The sequence below is a fragment of the Colletotrichum tamarilloi genome (genome assembly GCF_030869305.1).
Source record: "Colletotrichum tamarilloi strain Tom-12 chromosome Unknown Scaffold_87.1, whole genome shotgun sequence".
Taxonomy (NCBI): Eukaryota; Fungi; Ascomycota; class Sordariomycetes; order Glomerellales; family Glomerellaceae; genus Colletotrichum; species Colletotrichum tamarilloi.
The window spans coordinates 106,929-120,421 of record NW_026849470.1 but is presented as its reverse complement, the minus strand read 5'-3'; the positions used below and the strand labels follow the sequence as shown (position 1 = coordinate 120,421).

Below are 13,493 nucleotides of genomic sequence, written 5' to 3'. Positions count from 1 at the left end.
TTTCCTGATTGGGCGGACCTTGGGAAGTAAACAGGGGAGGTCCTCTTAGAGCTCCTTGAAGCGCATGTCTCTGTACAAGCATGCTCCAAATCTTGCCCAATGTCTACCGTATCTAAAATCGGTGTTTTATTTTTTGGTCTATAATGCTGATAGCACTATTGCGGCCATGCTTTCTCCGTTATTTACCAATGAAATAGGTTGTTTGAACTTCCACTACAGGTCCCTTCCTCACATGGGTACGGAGGACAAGTCCAGACGCGAGAGCACGTGATGACACCTCCCACCTTACCTAAGCAACGAATTGAGACCGATGACGTCCGAGGCTTTGATGACCGCATTCCAATCGCCCTGGTCTCTCTCGCCTCTGTAGTGACAGCAGGCCGGCCTCACTCAACCCCAACAATGCCCATCTCCAAGCTTCAACCCACCTAGATCTGGACTCACCAACGGAGCACACCCAATATGTCAGCACCCGCCAGATTCCTCCCCCGCCTCCGGCCTCTCGTGCCGCGCATCGCCCGTGTGCCCCGAGGTGCCTTCGTCACGAGCCAGTCGCAAACCGGCCCGGCACCCATCGAGCCCTCTCAGACCCAAGCGCACCCGCTGGGCGCCTACTACGATGCGATCCTCAACGACCCTCAACCCATCCCCGATGTGAAGCCCGAGGAGCCCCCAAACTCCTCCATCCACAAACAGGAGCAAGGCCGTAAGACGTCGCCTCCCTCCCCAAGCCCAAGCCCAAATCCAAACCCAACCACCGAACCCGTTGCTGAAGCTCTCTCCGCACAGCCGGTGCCGACGCCGCCGCCGCAAACCGCGGCTGAGAAGGCCGCCATTGTCTTCGGCTCCGCCCTAGCCGGCCCTGCCGCGCGCCAGAAGCGTCTCGAGGAGCTGCGTTCCAAGAGCACGACGATAGCGGGGGTGGTTATTCCCCCGCGACCGGAAGAGCCGGATAACTGTTGCATGAGCGGCTGCGTCAATTGCGTGTGGGAACGGTACAGGGAGGAGATGGAAGACTGGTCGGCGGCGAATGCGGAGGCACAGCTAAAGTTGAAGGAGCAGCAAGGCGCGAGCGCGAATGATTCGAATACCATGGATGACGACGGCGGCGGTTCCGATACCAACTGGGTGCCGCAGGATCCCAAGATTGCGAAGAATATGTGGGACGAGAAGCTCTATGACGATGTCCCGGTAGGCATTCGAGAGTTCATGAAAACAGAGAAGAAGCTGAAAGCTGTACATGAAAAAGAAGGTACAACTGGAGGCTGAGGGTCACGGAACTTGGTATTCGGTCCTTTCTACCTTCTTCTTTTTCGTCTCATAGCCTGCGTCGGAGGCAACCATCCTCAAAAGCCATCATCAGCGTCATCCATAGACATTTGTTACAATACACAATACCACGATCGTACTAGATTCTGGAAGCTGCGATGTCGGGATATTTACTCGCAAAGGCACCACCGCATGCGCCCTTGCCGCCTTTCGGCTCAAACGTCGGCTCCTGTCTTGCTTCAAGATGTGGCCGAAGATAGGAAACTGGGGTTGGGGAAGAGAGCATCAGGAGTGGCACAACTGCCATCTAGGCCGATTTGTCACATCTCAAAGTTGAGGGATAAAATACGTCTTCGCAAAGGCCCAATTTTTGCAAACTATTCGAGCAGAACTCTCAGTGTCAGATATCAACTGTTCGTTCTTGCCTTGACCTTATTGGTTTACATCGTTTTTCATCCCCATGCCGTCCCTTGTTCTTACATTTCGTCTCATTATTATACTTGCCTTCTTCAACTCACACTTCAGACTGCTTTCTTGTGTTCTCTTTCAATGTCTTCACGCCTGCGGCACCATGAAAGGGTCTCCCAACAGGATTTGAACGGCAGCCACGGTCCTCACAGCGGTGACTCGCTCCCGGGGATCATCGCAGACCCGAGTGGTCGCAGCCCATCACCAACAGTGAACATTCACAGGCTATTTGAATGCCTTTCCCAAAAGACCCCGTCACAATTGTTGCCCTGCCCATTGTTCTTTCTGGATTTTCTCCTCAAGTTCCTATCACTGTCGTTGCTCCATGTCATTATCGTTGCTTTTTATCACTGCTCATTATCGTTTCCGTATTCGTTATGGTGTTTCGAATACGAACGACCTGGTTACGGAAAGTGATAAGAGACGGCTCCTGCCTTTATTAACTGCCAGCGCAAGCTTGCAAAACTTCAACTTCCCGTCTATAAGCTGGCCTTCGCCCTGCCTGCCGGATTCATCAAAGCCGACCTCATTAGGGTTTCTCAAACCCGTGGGATGAATGCGGATACTGACGACTAAGCACCTGAGGGTGTCAATGGTCACCTTTTAAGGTACTCATCCTCTTCCCTCTTTTCCTCCTTTCCAGACTAACCATCTCACCACCACCAAAGATGGCATCCAGAGGCACAATCACTCCGCTGCCGGTCATCCGCGAGGAGGAGGGCTGGGAAGATGCCTCCTCCTCGTCGGATGACGACTACGATGAAGACGAGGACGAAAACCTCGATCCGCCGGAGGACCTGCTCCTCCCCCACGAGAGGGCTCGCCCGCCTTCTCCTCCCGCTCACTCGGCCCGACTCCGCCTCATCTACCACTCGAGGGCGTGGGAGACGCAGGTATACATGCTGAAGGATGGCAAGGCCCTCAAGGAGCGATCCTCCTACCAGAAGTTGAGCAAAGGATTCTTTGCTGCCGACGAGTTTGCGACGCTCCTCAGCCACTGGTCCAACGCGCTTCACGAGCAAGTCCAAGAGATCCTGGGAGTCGACCACCCCTACCTCTCGCGTCTCGTACTGCCGGCCGCGCCGCGCCAATTCAAGCTCATCAAAGGCACGGACGGCTCCAGCCGCATTCCTGATCAGCTCATGGAACCGTTTCCCGAAATGCAAGGTAGACTCGTCATGCAGAGAATGCGACCGATCAAGCCGACCATCATCCGTATCATCATCGACCATACCGTCGGCCGCGACTTCCAGAAAGAGGCTCTCACAATGCCAGAGAACTACAATCTCCACCCGAAGATCTGGCTTGGCTTGGTGCAGCCGCCCGAGGTCAAAGAGATGCTCAAAGAACACCCGAATCTCGCGACGCGACCCGCCTACCTCGACCAGCTCCTCAAGTTCATCGGTCGCCCCGGCGTCCTCGAGCTCGCGCGCAAGATGGGTACCGCTCTCGCTATCATTCACCACGATCTACAGAAGGACGCCCGTAACGTCAAGTTCCGGCTCGCGTACGATCCAACGCAGGACAAGCCTCAGCTCTGGGTCAGTGGATTGGGGAACATGGACGATTTGGCGACCAATGGGAACGACGACGGCTTCGTGGGAGATCCGGCGGGATACATCTAGGAGAACGAGCGTTTCTTCCCGCGGCCTGGCGTTGGTCCTGGTATCTTTGACGCGTTCTGGGCGGCGTACTTGATTGTCAGCGAGGCTATCATTCAGTGGAAGGAGGACATTTCGCCGGAGGGATCGTATCGGGATCAGGAGTTGAGAAAGTTGCTCATGGAGGCTCTATGCGCGCGTCTGAAGACGCTCTAGGTTATGTTTGTGCCAAGCTTGGTCTTGAGCTTTGCTTTCTTTGGGAGGACAATTGCTGCATTTACGAGGGCAGGGGACACAAGGTTTATTGGGATTGATGAGTTATCGCCAAGGGATACCCAGAGCTTATGCAAAGACACGATAGTCTATGCCACTCAAGATGTGCCATATGGTGACCCATCGTATTGCGCCCAGAGACCATTTCTAAAGTAGTACAAAAGCGAGAGTTTCATGAGACCGAGCATGTGAATTCGTACATGACCCGGTCAGGGCCAACAACCTACTCATCTCTGAGGGGAGACAATAGTCAACAGACAGTCGAGAGCATAGCAGCAAACAGTCCCATCGGCTCTCGCGGCCAGGGTCGGGAAGGAGTGGGTCTAAATTGGCATGTCATCATATTCGAAGCTCTCCACATCGACAACTCTATGTACATTGGGAAGACTCTCGTCGTTTCATGACTCGATGCTGACTGGGCCAAAGTTGAACGCGGCGACAGTTACAGCGTTGTTTTGGAGCCTGGAAATTCTCGTCAAATCTTCAATGGCAAGTGGCAGGTGGCAGGGGATGAAAATTCAGCACCAAGCTCTTTCCTCACTTGGGGCGGGAAGGAACTTTGGAAGGAGCGCAACACTTGATCCCTGCCATTTGAGAGTCACGCCGATTTCATTGGTAAATTAACACCGGAAGTGGGCTCCTTCACCGAGACAGACGGCGGGCTCCGAAGCCTCGGTATGATGTCCCTCGGTCAGCAGCCATTCACAAGCCACAGTCGGATGACTGGCATCCGGGGCGCAGCAGCCAGATCCATGCCAAAGTGGGTCTAAAGCAACCCGCTGGTCATCGCGGGGCTCGGGGCTCGCCAGACAAAATTTCTCTCCCAAGTGCCCGCCGCCATAGCCCATCAATCCTTGTTTGGATGGCGGGGTCCTCTTTTGCTCATCGATGGATGGAGGGGTCCTGGTAGGCCTGGCGCGCATCTTTTTTTTTTTTTCTTCCGTCCTCGTCTCGCGTGTGAATAGCGGCAGTCTCTCTTTCTCACTGGCAGAAACCTTGGGTCCCATTTCTTCCCTACTTAAGCTTCTTTTCCACTTGAAACTCACCCTTCTGTATATTTCCTCCCCCTCCGAAATATCCACGATCCATCTCTCCCGTTCTCTTTCTTCTTCTCTACATCCTCTCAAATACCAGACGTCAGAGACATCTCCAAATCTGCAGCATTCCTCCTACCCCGCAGTACACCCCGTCCACCAGCCGAATTCGAGTCAAAGAACCCCTCCAAACACCGCAAAAATGGTCGAAAAGCTCTACGTCACGTACAACGATGTATGTTTTTCCTTCCTTCTTCCAGACCCCTAGCGCTATTACTTTCTTATTCCAGTGTTGGGTTTCCGTGTTCGTGCAAGGTGTCGCAAAACATGGGCTAACAGATGTTCTTCTTCTTCCAGGTGCACAACCTCTGCCAGGAGTCCGCCGTCAAGATCCTCGAGACCTTCCAGCCCCAGCTCATCATCGCAATCGGCGGCGGTGGCTACGTTCCCGCCCGTATCCTCCGTTCCTTCCTGAAGAAGCCCGGCAACCCCAACATCCCCATCCAGGCCATCGGTCTCTCCCTGTACGAGAGCCTTCCCGAGACCTTCGGCGGCAACTCTACCCCTGGCGTCCCCGAGGTCCCTGGCACAAAGGTCACCCGCACGCAATGGCTTGACCTGACCGCTATCGGCGAGATGGAGAACCTCGTCGGCAAGCGCATCTTGATTGTCGACGAGGTCGACGACACCCGCACCACCCTTGAGTACGCCGTCAAGGAGCTGGAGAAGGACGTTGAGGCTGCTAGCCAGCGCCTCGGCAAGGGCCAGAAGACTGAGTTTGGTATCTTTGTTCTGCACGTGAGTCATATCCCCAAATCAATCGCAAATCTCGTTCGAGTTCAAACGTATTGACGTAACGGAATACAGAACAAGGACAAGGCGAAGAAGGGCACCCTTCCCTCCGACATGATGACCTCAGGTCACTACCTCGCCGCCCGCACCGTCGGCGACGTCTGGATCAACTACCCCTGGGAGGCCATCGACATTGCCGAGCACGACCGCCACGCGGCCGAGGCTCTCGCTGCGCGCCAGTAAACCCAAGGAGAGACTTTAGCATACGAGTAACATGAGAACGTGACGACGATGAGGGGCGAGGAGGATAGACGGACGGGGCTGTTTGGCGAAAGAAAGCCAGCATAGGGCGTATAAAAGGATACCAAGAGGGGTCATGCCGTCGAGCTGCCCACAAGCATACACATCACCAATGATATTTCAAAGTTATTTATTTCTGGACCTTCAGGCTTCTGACCCATGGCTGGGGGCGGCCACGGTTGGGGGCAGTGACTGACATGCTACATCAACAGCTTTGGAGATCTTTAAACATCAACGAGACAAGGCCGACGTCCTGAGCTGTCTTGCCTACAATTCTTGAGCAGCAGTATCTAGTCACACGATGGTCATTTACGCCCCTAGATGCTCAACCCACCAGACATGATCATAACATGCACAACAATCGAGTTTTACCACATTCGACCAAGTAAAACATTGATTCAATCAAAGACCTGCCTCCCATACGCTTGCTAAACTTTACAGATACTTCAAACAAGAAAAGATCCCCCCACTCGAAGCAGGAGCCCCGAGCATGTTCCATCAGATCTCTCAAGCCAACTCCGTCTCGATAACACTCTCAACCGCTTGCACCGGCCTCCAAATCTTTACAACCCGCAGTCCCGCCGCCGCAATCAACTCCCGCCACTGCTCCTCCGTCCTCTCGGCCGACGCCAGCCCCGCCATCATAATCATATCCGTTCTGTCACCTTCGAAAGCGGCGCCCTCTCGCTGATCAAGCTCTCGTGGATCAACAGCCTCGAGTAACCCCTCTCCATGGCGCTCGCGATATTCTTGAGGATATCCACCGCCGTGGCGTCAGGCCAGTCGTGCAGCACGTTATGCAAGAAGTACGCTCTCGCCCCGCGCAGCGGCTGTGGCGTAAAGAAGTCGTGCGCCTGGATCGTGAAGGCAGAATCGGGCTTGACATCCTTCAGAAAATCGGGCAAGTCCTGCAGGATGAGATGCCGCGCGGGAACCTGTGGGTGCCGAACATGAAATTTCCTCAAATCATGGCCCTTCCCGCCGCCGATATCAACAACCAACGGCCTCTCTGGGATCGCCCCCTCGATGATCTTGTGCGTGGGATACACCTCGGTCCACGCCGTGAGGTTATCCCGCGAATGGCACTCCATGACATCATTGAAGTCGGACGTTAGCAGCGGGTTCGTGCCGACGTACTTGAAGAAGACGGCGTCGGGCCCGCGCCAGTGCTGGAAGTTACAGTCGTTCTTGTCCGTCGGGTTCCGGTACCCGTTCTGCTTGAGGTAGTACGGCAGCGAGCGGAACATTGGGTTCGTCAGCTCGCCGTAGAAGCCGCCGTACATGGCCGGCAGAGGCGCGTCTTCGCCGAGGGCCTGGGCCCAGGGCGTGCGGGCGTAGGTGTCGAGGTCTGTTTCTATGACGAGGCGTTGGCCTGCTATTGCCCTCATCATGCGGCCTGTTTTTACCAGGTCAGTCTGTTTCTCATGGCTGAACGGGGTCTTGGATGTTCTTGACGTACGGATGAGGTGCTCGTCGGCGCCGGTCAGCTTTGAGAGCTTGGTACAGGTAATGGGTTTACCACCAGCCTCGTGCCACTGTTTGAATACGCCAGCGTCGATGAGCGTCTTGATCGCCGCGTTCCCGCCGCCCTTGACCACGATGTGATCCCACGCGATATCCCACGGCGTCTGGACTTTTCTCAACGCATCATACAATGCATCTCTGGCTCGTATCCTCTCCGCCTTATCCGCGAAGCTCTCCCCGTTGATGTCCTGAAGACTTGCAATCAACGCGTCTGCAGTAGCCATCCCTGCAAGTGTATACAGTGTTCGCTATAATGAAGTTGACGATGGGCCAAAGTTGCTGTTGCTGATGAATGACAAAGCTACAGAATAACAAGCTTTGGGAAGAGGACCTTACCGACGACGCTGACGACCGTTTTAATACCAAACCCGTTTGCCCCCAAGGCTCCGTCATGCTGCACACTGCGTGCCCGCCAAGCGAAGTGGCTCTCAATAGTCTCTCGGCTCTCTTCTCCAGGAACAATCGTAACTGCAGTCCACAATATCACCAAAAAACCTTCCAACCCCCGGTTCCAACAATCACTTTCACGATATGCATCCCAACGGCACAGCAGGCAAACAAATCTCACAACCGACTGCCCCCCCCCCCCCCATGTTCCCGCTGCAGGCCTCGATTCGACGGGTATTCCGACCGGGTTTCTGGGGGCGCTTAGAAGACAGAGCAGGAAGCAAACATCCCATGGCGAGCCAAAGCGCGCAATGCTCCCGGAGTCTTCAATCAGCTGTGCCGTCTGCGCCTCTTCAAGCAGCTTGACAGTTCTGAAAGACAGGCAAACATGCAGGCAGCAGGCTCCGCTGCAGGTTGCGGAAGTGCAGATGTACGGAGCGCAGTTACGGATATCCCACATGCGGCCCCCGTTCTTGTTGGAACCGGGCTCTCTCTCGTGGCTACCTAATCCTGCGTAAGCGTTGTGATTGCGAAGGGGGGTCCAGGGTGCAGCCAAGCAGATACCTCAGATACGGTGGATACGAACGAGCCGACCCATTCCTGAGGATCCGTATCCCCGTTTATTGGGACCGGTTCCGTTGGTGCCTTTTCGTCGTCGTACCTGTCTGTGATTATTCTCGATGCTTCGACCTGCCGGAGATGGAAAGTTGATCAGTTTTTCGCGTTGGTTTGTGATGCAGAATGCCAATGTGCGAGATTTAGATTGCGTCTTCTCGGGTGTTACAGCTGGATTTGGCATGGGGGTCGGCTGTGGCGGCTGACTGCACACTGGGTGGGTTCTTTCGGACTGAATTGGTGATGGGTCTCCGATGAGATTGGTCTAGGCCGCGATGTGTCCCTTGGCGGGAAGTCAGCTTTGGAAGAGGGTTCTTGTCTTCATGATCCTGGGTGAGGGTTAGTCTCACGAAGTTGATTGACAGATTTACCGGAACATAGTATTGAAGTTTTCCCTATTTACTTTGAAGATCGGTTGTAGTGGTCTGATGTTGAACCCTTGTACAAGCGTTTCCAATGAGACAGTACCTTATGTCGTCTACCCGTTCTATCAGAGTTTACTTGAGGCATGGGACAAAACTATTCGACGCTGTGCATACCTTCAGTGTGAATCTCGCGCAACATTGGGCGGGATTTGTCATCTTCTTTGATTTCTATAGTCTTGAATTTAAATTGTGGTGTTGGTAAGATGTGTCAATACAAATTCTATCAGGAATTGCCTCCCGCCCAGCTAAGACGTGGAGTCTCTAATGAACCAAGTTCTGTAATAGCATCTCATAAATGGCCTTGATTATGAGCTATTGACACCACATGTCAGACTAGGTTGACTGGACTCAGAGTTCACGTCATCTCGGCTTGAGTTTAAATCAAGTAATCAACGATATTGAGCACTCTCTACTCTTGGTCAAGTACCTGGCGAACTTCAACTAGTCATCTTAGACCGACGTCTATCTAGACACATTACTCTAGTGACGATGCCATGCATGTGTAGATCCACATCTGTCTGTTAGACCCGGCAGACATCGAAACTTGTTTCTTATGGAAGATCATGTCAATATAATTTATCTTGACTCAACCAAAGGCATGCCAAAATCCCTTGCGGCCACTGCCATCATTTGGAGTGCTTTCTTCCTGCAGCAATGCATTGATTCTAGCCATAACACCATCCAAGACAGCTTCAACCATCCCTTCGGGAGCCATCCCTCCCTCGGTACAAGCATTGATGACAGTGTCGCCGCCCGCAACCCCCGCCACATTGAACACAATACCATGGTAACCCACGGCACCTTGTACCGGGCCGGCCGAGAACTGCACATCCTCAATCTTCACCACCGGCTCTTCAACATTCGAAGACGGAGGCGCGATCTTGAGACATCCGACATTGGAGACTGAAAAGCTGTTCTGCATGAAAAGTCCCATCGACGGCAACTTCTCGGTGAACTCCTCGAGGCTTGGCCCAAGAGCATTGCCGCTGATCCAGGCCTTGTAAAGATGAGACTCTTCCCCGCCGCTCCGCGACTCCACCATTCGTCTCCCATAGTCTCGGACTAGGTCCCAAGCGGCTTTGGAATCGACGGTCGCGGTAAGTCCTTTTTGCTTGTCGCCTACGGAGGATGATGGTGAGAAGGCCTGGCGGTACTTCCTCAGTTTCTCCGGCTCAGGGAGACTCGCAGCCAGGTTGAGCAGTTTACCCTCGTCCGAAGAAGCCGTGTCGAAGCAGCCCGTGGCGCGCATATCCACGGCGTACCGGGTAAATCCGACTTCAGCGTGAGGATAGAAGTCTGCTGCGAGGGTGCCGGCGACGACAACAGCCAGAAACGGCGTGAAAGTTGTTTCATGCGCGCGGCACGCTTTGATGATGGCGTCCATCTTGTCAGAAGGAATACGACGGGTCGTGACCTTTGTGACGGTACGGTCCGCGGGCCCAACGACAGCCATCGGGTCCTTGAGTAGCTCCTTCGGCTTAGGAAAGTTGATGAAGAAGAGCTTTTTAGCGTAGAAGAACCGGTAGAAGAGGAAGACGAGGAGATTGTAGATAACGCCCAGGACCGCTGGTTTCTTGTGGATCGTGTTCTCGAGGGCCATGCTCAGTCGTACCCTGTCGGGATCGAGCTTGATGATGCGCGTTGGAGTGGAGCCCGCGTCGGAGACGGCTGATACATTAAGAGCATCCAGTAGCTCGCGGTGGAATATCATACCGAACGCGCCGTCACAAACGAGGTGGTGGTAGACGAAGACAACGTCTCGGCGTCCGATAACGATGATTTTCCACCAGGGCACTCCTGCCTCGACTGTACCATCAGCCCAGTGCCATTTCCCATGGAGCTTTTCGAGGAACTCGGCGTCGACTTGGGTTGTCTCGTCGTCGATGAACTCGACGCAGCGTTCGAGATTAATCTCGTTGAGTGTCGCGAGAGACAGGAGATGCTTGCCCTCCTCGGCGGCGGGCCCTACTACTCCGACGAGACCGAGCTCTGGGAACTTGGTGACGACAGCGTGGAGAGCTGAGAAGACTGCATCGTCGGATAGGATTATACGCTGCTTGCCCGGTTGGGCTGAGGCGTAGCGAGCTGCGACTAGAACATTGGATTGGATTCCGAGGCGATGGTAGACGTAGAACATGCGGTCGAGATTTGCTGGCAAACATTAGCGTCGAGCAACTTCTAGTAGCGCCAACTGAACATACTCGTTTTACGAACAATCGTGTAATGGCTCGAATCTGCGGCCCCATCGCTCGCTCCCTTGGTCGCGATGACACTGGTTGTAGTCGCCATTTCTGGAAGTCGTCAACACGGGCAAAAGCAGTCTGTCATTGACACAAGAAACTAGAAGGCTTCTAGCTTCTAGCCTGGCAGGTAGCTGCATTTTAAACCACGGATCCAGCACCTTTTAGCCACCGTGCTGGAATCTGTTACAAAGATGAGTTGCATTAGTTGAAACGCCATTGAGGTGCAGCTGCGATGTTTGGCGATGCCGGAGCTTAACGTGATGCTCCAAGCGCAAAGTCTGTGAGGCGAAGGTGCAGAGGTAAGCTAAGAGCGTGTAAGTAAAAATCCGAGGTTTAGTCTGTGGCAGTTTGCCTGTATGAGATCTGGTCCGTGTAAGCTACTCATCTCCAACCTCCCCGTCGGGGACAAATATGACATGGCGTCAACGACTCAGCGGGAGGGGACGGAAGCAATATTGACAAGCCCCTCCACTGCCAGCGATGATCATTTCTTCAACCAGGCTGTCAAGATATAGCTCAAGTCACATTTGAGCTCCCGTCAACGTGTCAAAGATCGCTGCGCTCGGACATGGAGGATGACTCGGCCGACACTAGGATCAACTGGCACGTGGCTGAAGTCTAAGGGCAGATCTCTCCGGATGTCACAACGGTAATCCGAACCAACCTCGACGATCGCATGAGACTGGGAGGCGACGAGGATACCGAGTGCGTGTCATTACCAGATTATGATATTCATCGTCTATGGGTATCCGCTTCTTTTCGTACAAAACGCACACATGAGCACATCACTCAATTATCTTCTTCCTCCACACCCACCGGCCCGCTTTGACAGCATCGCCAAATCCTTACAGGGCCTGGATCCAATCGCGAAGAGTCTTCTGGATCTCGTAGCTGTTCTTCTCCATGAAGAACATGTGGCCGTTGCCGTGGAAGCCGGCCTCGCCGAGCTCGAGGTGCTCCGTCTTGCTGCAGCCGGCCTGAAGAAGGAACTCGACGCTGCAGTGGTCGTAGGGAGCGTGGTAGGACGCCTCAGAGGTAACGAGGAGAATGGGCTTGTCGGCGAGGTTGACGAGCTGGCGCGGGGCGGGGGTCTCAGCCTGGAGCACGCACTGGACATAGTTCTCGCCCTTGGCAGGGTAGGTCTGCTGAACGAGGTCGGTGGTGGGATCCGTGACCTCGGGTGAGTAAGTGACGGGGATGTCAGTGAGACCGTAGGCGCGGGCGGACTTGTTGCTGAAGACAGCCTCCTGGAAGGGAGGGCCGGTAGGCTCGAGGAGGATGAGAGCCTTGGTCAGCTCGGGGCGGGCGTCGGCGATGATGATGGGCATGAGACCGCCCTGGCTGTGACCGAGAACGACGGCGGGTCTGCCGATCTTGTCAAGAAGGGCGGCACCGGCGGCCTGGACGGTCGTTTGCTGGTAGGTGGCATTATTGATGAACTGGACGTTGGAGCTGTAGAAGGCATCGAAGACCTCATCACCCATCATGCCGGTACCGGGCCACTGAGTGTGGTTGACAGCCTGGGGCCAGAGCATGTACTCCTTGACGGCGGTGAAGCGCTGCTGGATGATCTCGGCGGAGTACGTCGAGGGCTTGGAGGCGCCGTAGGCGGGCATCCAAGCGGAGCGGCCACGGAGCGTCTGGTCGACGATGTAGACCTCGAAGCCTTGTCTCACAAAGTGAGAGGCCCAACCTCTACCGCCATCGGGCTTGTTGTAGAAGTTCTGAGGGACGGAGGGTCAGCGAATATTCAATATTATGACATCGCGAGCGAGGATCCCGCTGGGAAAGATCTGCAAAACTTACGCTACCCGTCTGGGCCTGACCGTGGATCAGGACGATCGGCGTCTCCTGGGAAACTCCAGTCGTGGGGAGCAACTTCTCAACGTACATCTGATCGCGGAAGATGTGACCACCGGAACCATCGTCGACGTACCCGCCTCCGACGTAGAAGTAGGAGCGAATGTACGCCGCCTCGGAGTCGACGCAGCCATCCCTATCCGGCTGAGAGTCCGGGCCTCCTCCGCCACCCGGGAAACCGAATCCAGGGCCGGGAGGGAACGCGGAAGCCTGGCCCAACAGAGCGGCGGCAGCAGCGGTGAACTTGAGGAATTGCATGGTTGTGCTGCGTCGGGCGTGTCACGTAGATGGCTTGGGAAGTGAGACACTCGGACAGGAATGGTACCGTCTTTCTGGAATTAGAGTACGAGTAAAAAAGGAAAATAAAGGGACGGACGCGAGCTGCAGGAACCGGGAAAGGACTGAAAAGAGCGACAGCGGTTGAGCAGGGGATTAAACTTTGGGCCACGCGGTACGGGAGGGTGGCAATTGGGACTTCTTTAATGAATGAAAATCACCTTGCCGCGTGCTCCGCTAGCCTGGCATAAAGGGTCCATCCTCGAGTGATTTTAAGATAGGGCTGATGGAGAAGAACAATCAAGGAATGGAGGCGTGGAAGGGTGATACGACATTAAGCCCGGTCTTGGAGACCTTGGGCGCCTTGGGGGGCCCGGCGAGCGGCATCCACCCGCTTCGGTCTGTGTGTCTGAAGAGCGGCAGTCA

The 13,493-nt window shown here is 54.7% G+C and overlaps 6 protein-coding genes across 6 annotated transcripts; 3 read left to right on the top strand and 3 right to left on the bottom strand.

Moving 5' to 3' along the window:
• Window positions 1-462: 462 nt before the first annotated feature.
• Window positions 463-1,269, top strand: CTAM01_13062 (oxidoreductase-like protein; the record flags this gene model as incomplete). The annotated part of the gene is made up of 1 exon (XM_060529067.1): window positions 463-1,269. The coding sequence occupies one exon, from the start codon at window positions 463-465 to the stop codon at window positions 1,267-1,269; it is 807 nt and encodes a 268-aa protein (XP_060376388.1).
• A 1,136-nt stretch (window positions 1,270-2,405) lies between these two features.
• On the top strand, window positions 2,406-3,362 carry CTAM01_13061 (uncharacterized protein; the record flags this gene model as incomplete). Its single annotated transcript, XM_060529066.1, has 1 exon — window positions 2,406-3,362. The coding sequence occupies one exon, from the start codon at window positions 2,406-2,408 to the stop codon at window positions 3,360-3,362; it is 957 nt and encodes a 318-aa protein (XP_060376387.1).
• A 1,485-nt stretch (window positions 3,363-4,847) lies between these two features.
• On the top strand, window positions 4,848-5,680 carry CTAM01_13060 (phosphoribosyl transferase; the record flags this gene model as incomplete). Its single annotated transcript, XM_060529065.1, has 3 exons — window positions 4,848-4,880; window positions 5,003-5,443; window positions 5,513-5,680. 3 exons carry the CDS (start codon window positions 4,848-4,850, stop codon window positions 5,678-5,680), a joined length of 642 nt encoding a protein of 213 aa, XP_060376386.1.
• A 704-nt stretch (window positions 5,681-6,384) lies between these two features.
• On the bottom strand, window positions 6,385-7,485 carry CTAM01_13059 (O-methyltransferase; the record flags this gene model as incomplete). The annotated part of the gene is made up of 2 exons (XM_060529064.1): window positions 6,385-7,133; window positions 7,197-7,485. 2 exons carry the CDS (start codon window positions 7,483-7,485, stop codon window positions 6,385-6,387), a joined length of 1,038 nt encoding a protein of 345 aa, XP_060376385.1.
• A 1,789-nt stretch (window positions 7,486-9,274) lies between these two features.
• Window positions 9,275-10,977, bottom strand: CTAM01_13058 (uncharacterized protein; the record flags this gene model as incomplete). The annotated part of the gene is made up of 2 exons (XM_060529063.1): window positions 9,275-10,839; window positions 10,890-10,977. 2 exons carry the CDS (start codon window positions 10,975-10,977, stop codon window positions 9,275-9,277), a joined length of 1,653 nt encoding a protein of 550 aa, XP_060376384.1.
• Window positions 10,978-11,776: 799 nt separating this feature from the next.
• Window positions 11,777-13,049, bottom strand: CTAM01_13057 (uncharacterized protein; the record flags this gene model as incomplete). Its single annotated transcript, XM_060529062.1, has 2 exons — window positions 11,777-12,655; window positions 12,738-13,049. The coding sequence occupies 2 exons, from the start codon at window positions 13,047-13,049 to the stop codon at window positions 11,777-11,779; spliced, it is 1,191 nt and encodes a 396-aa protein (XP_060376383.1).
• Window positions 13,050-13,493: the final 444 nt, after the last annotated feature.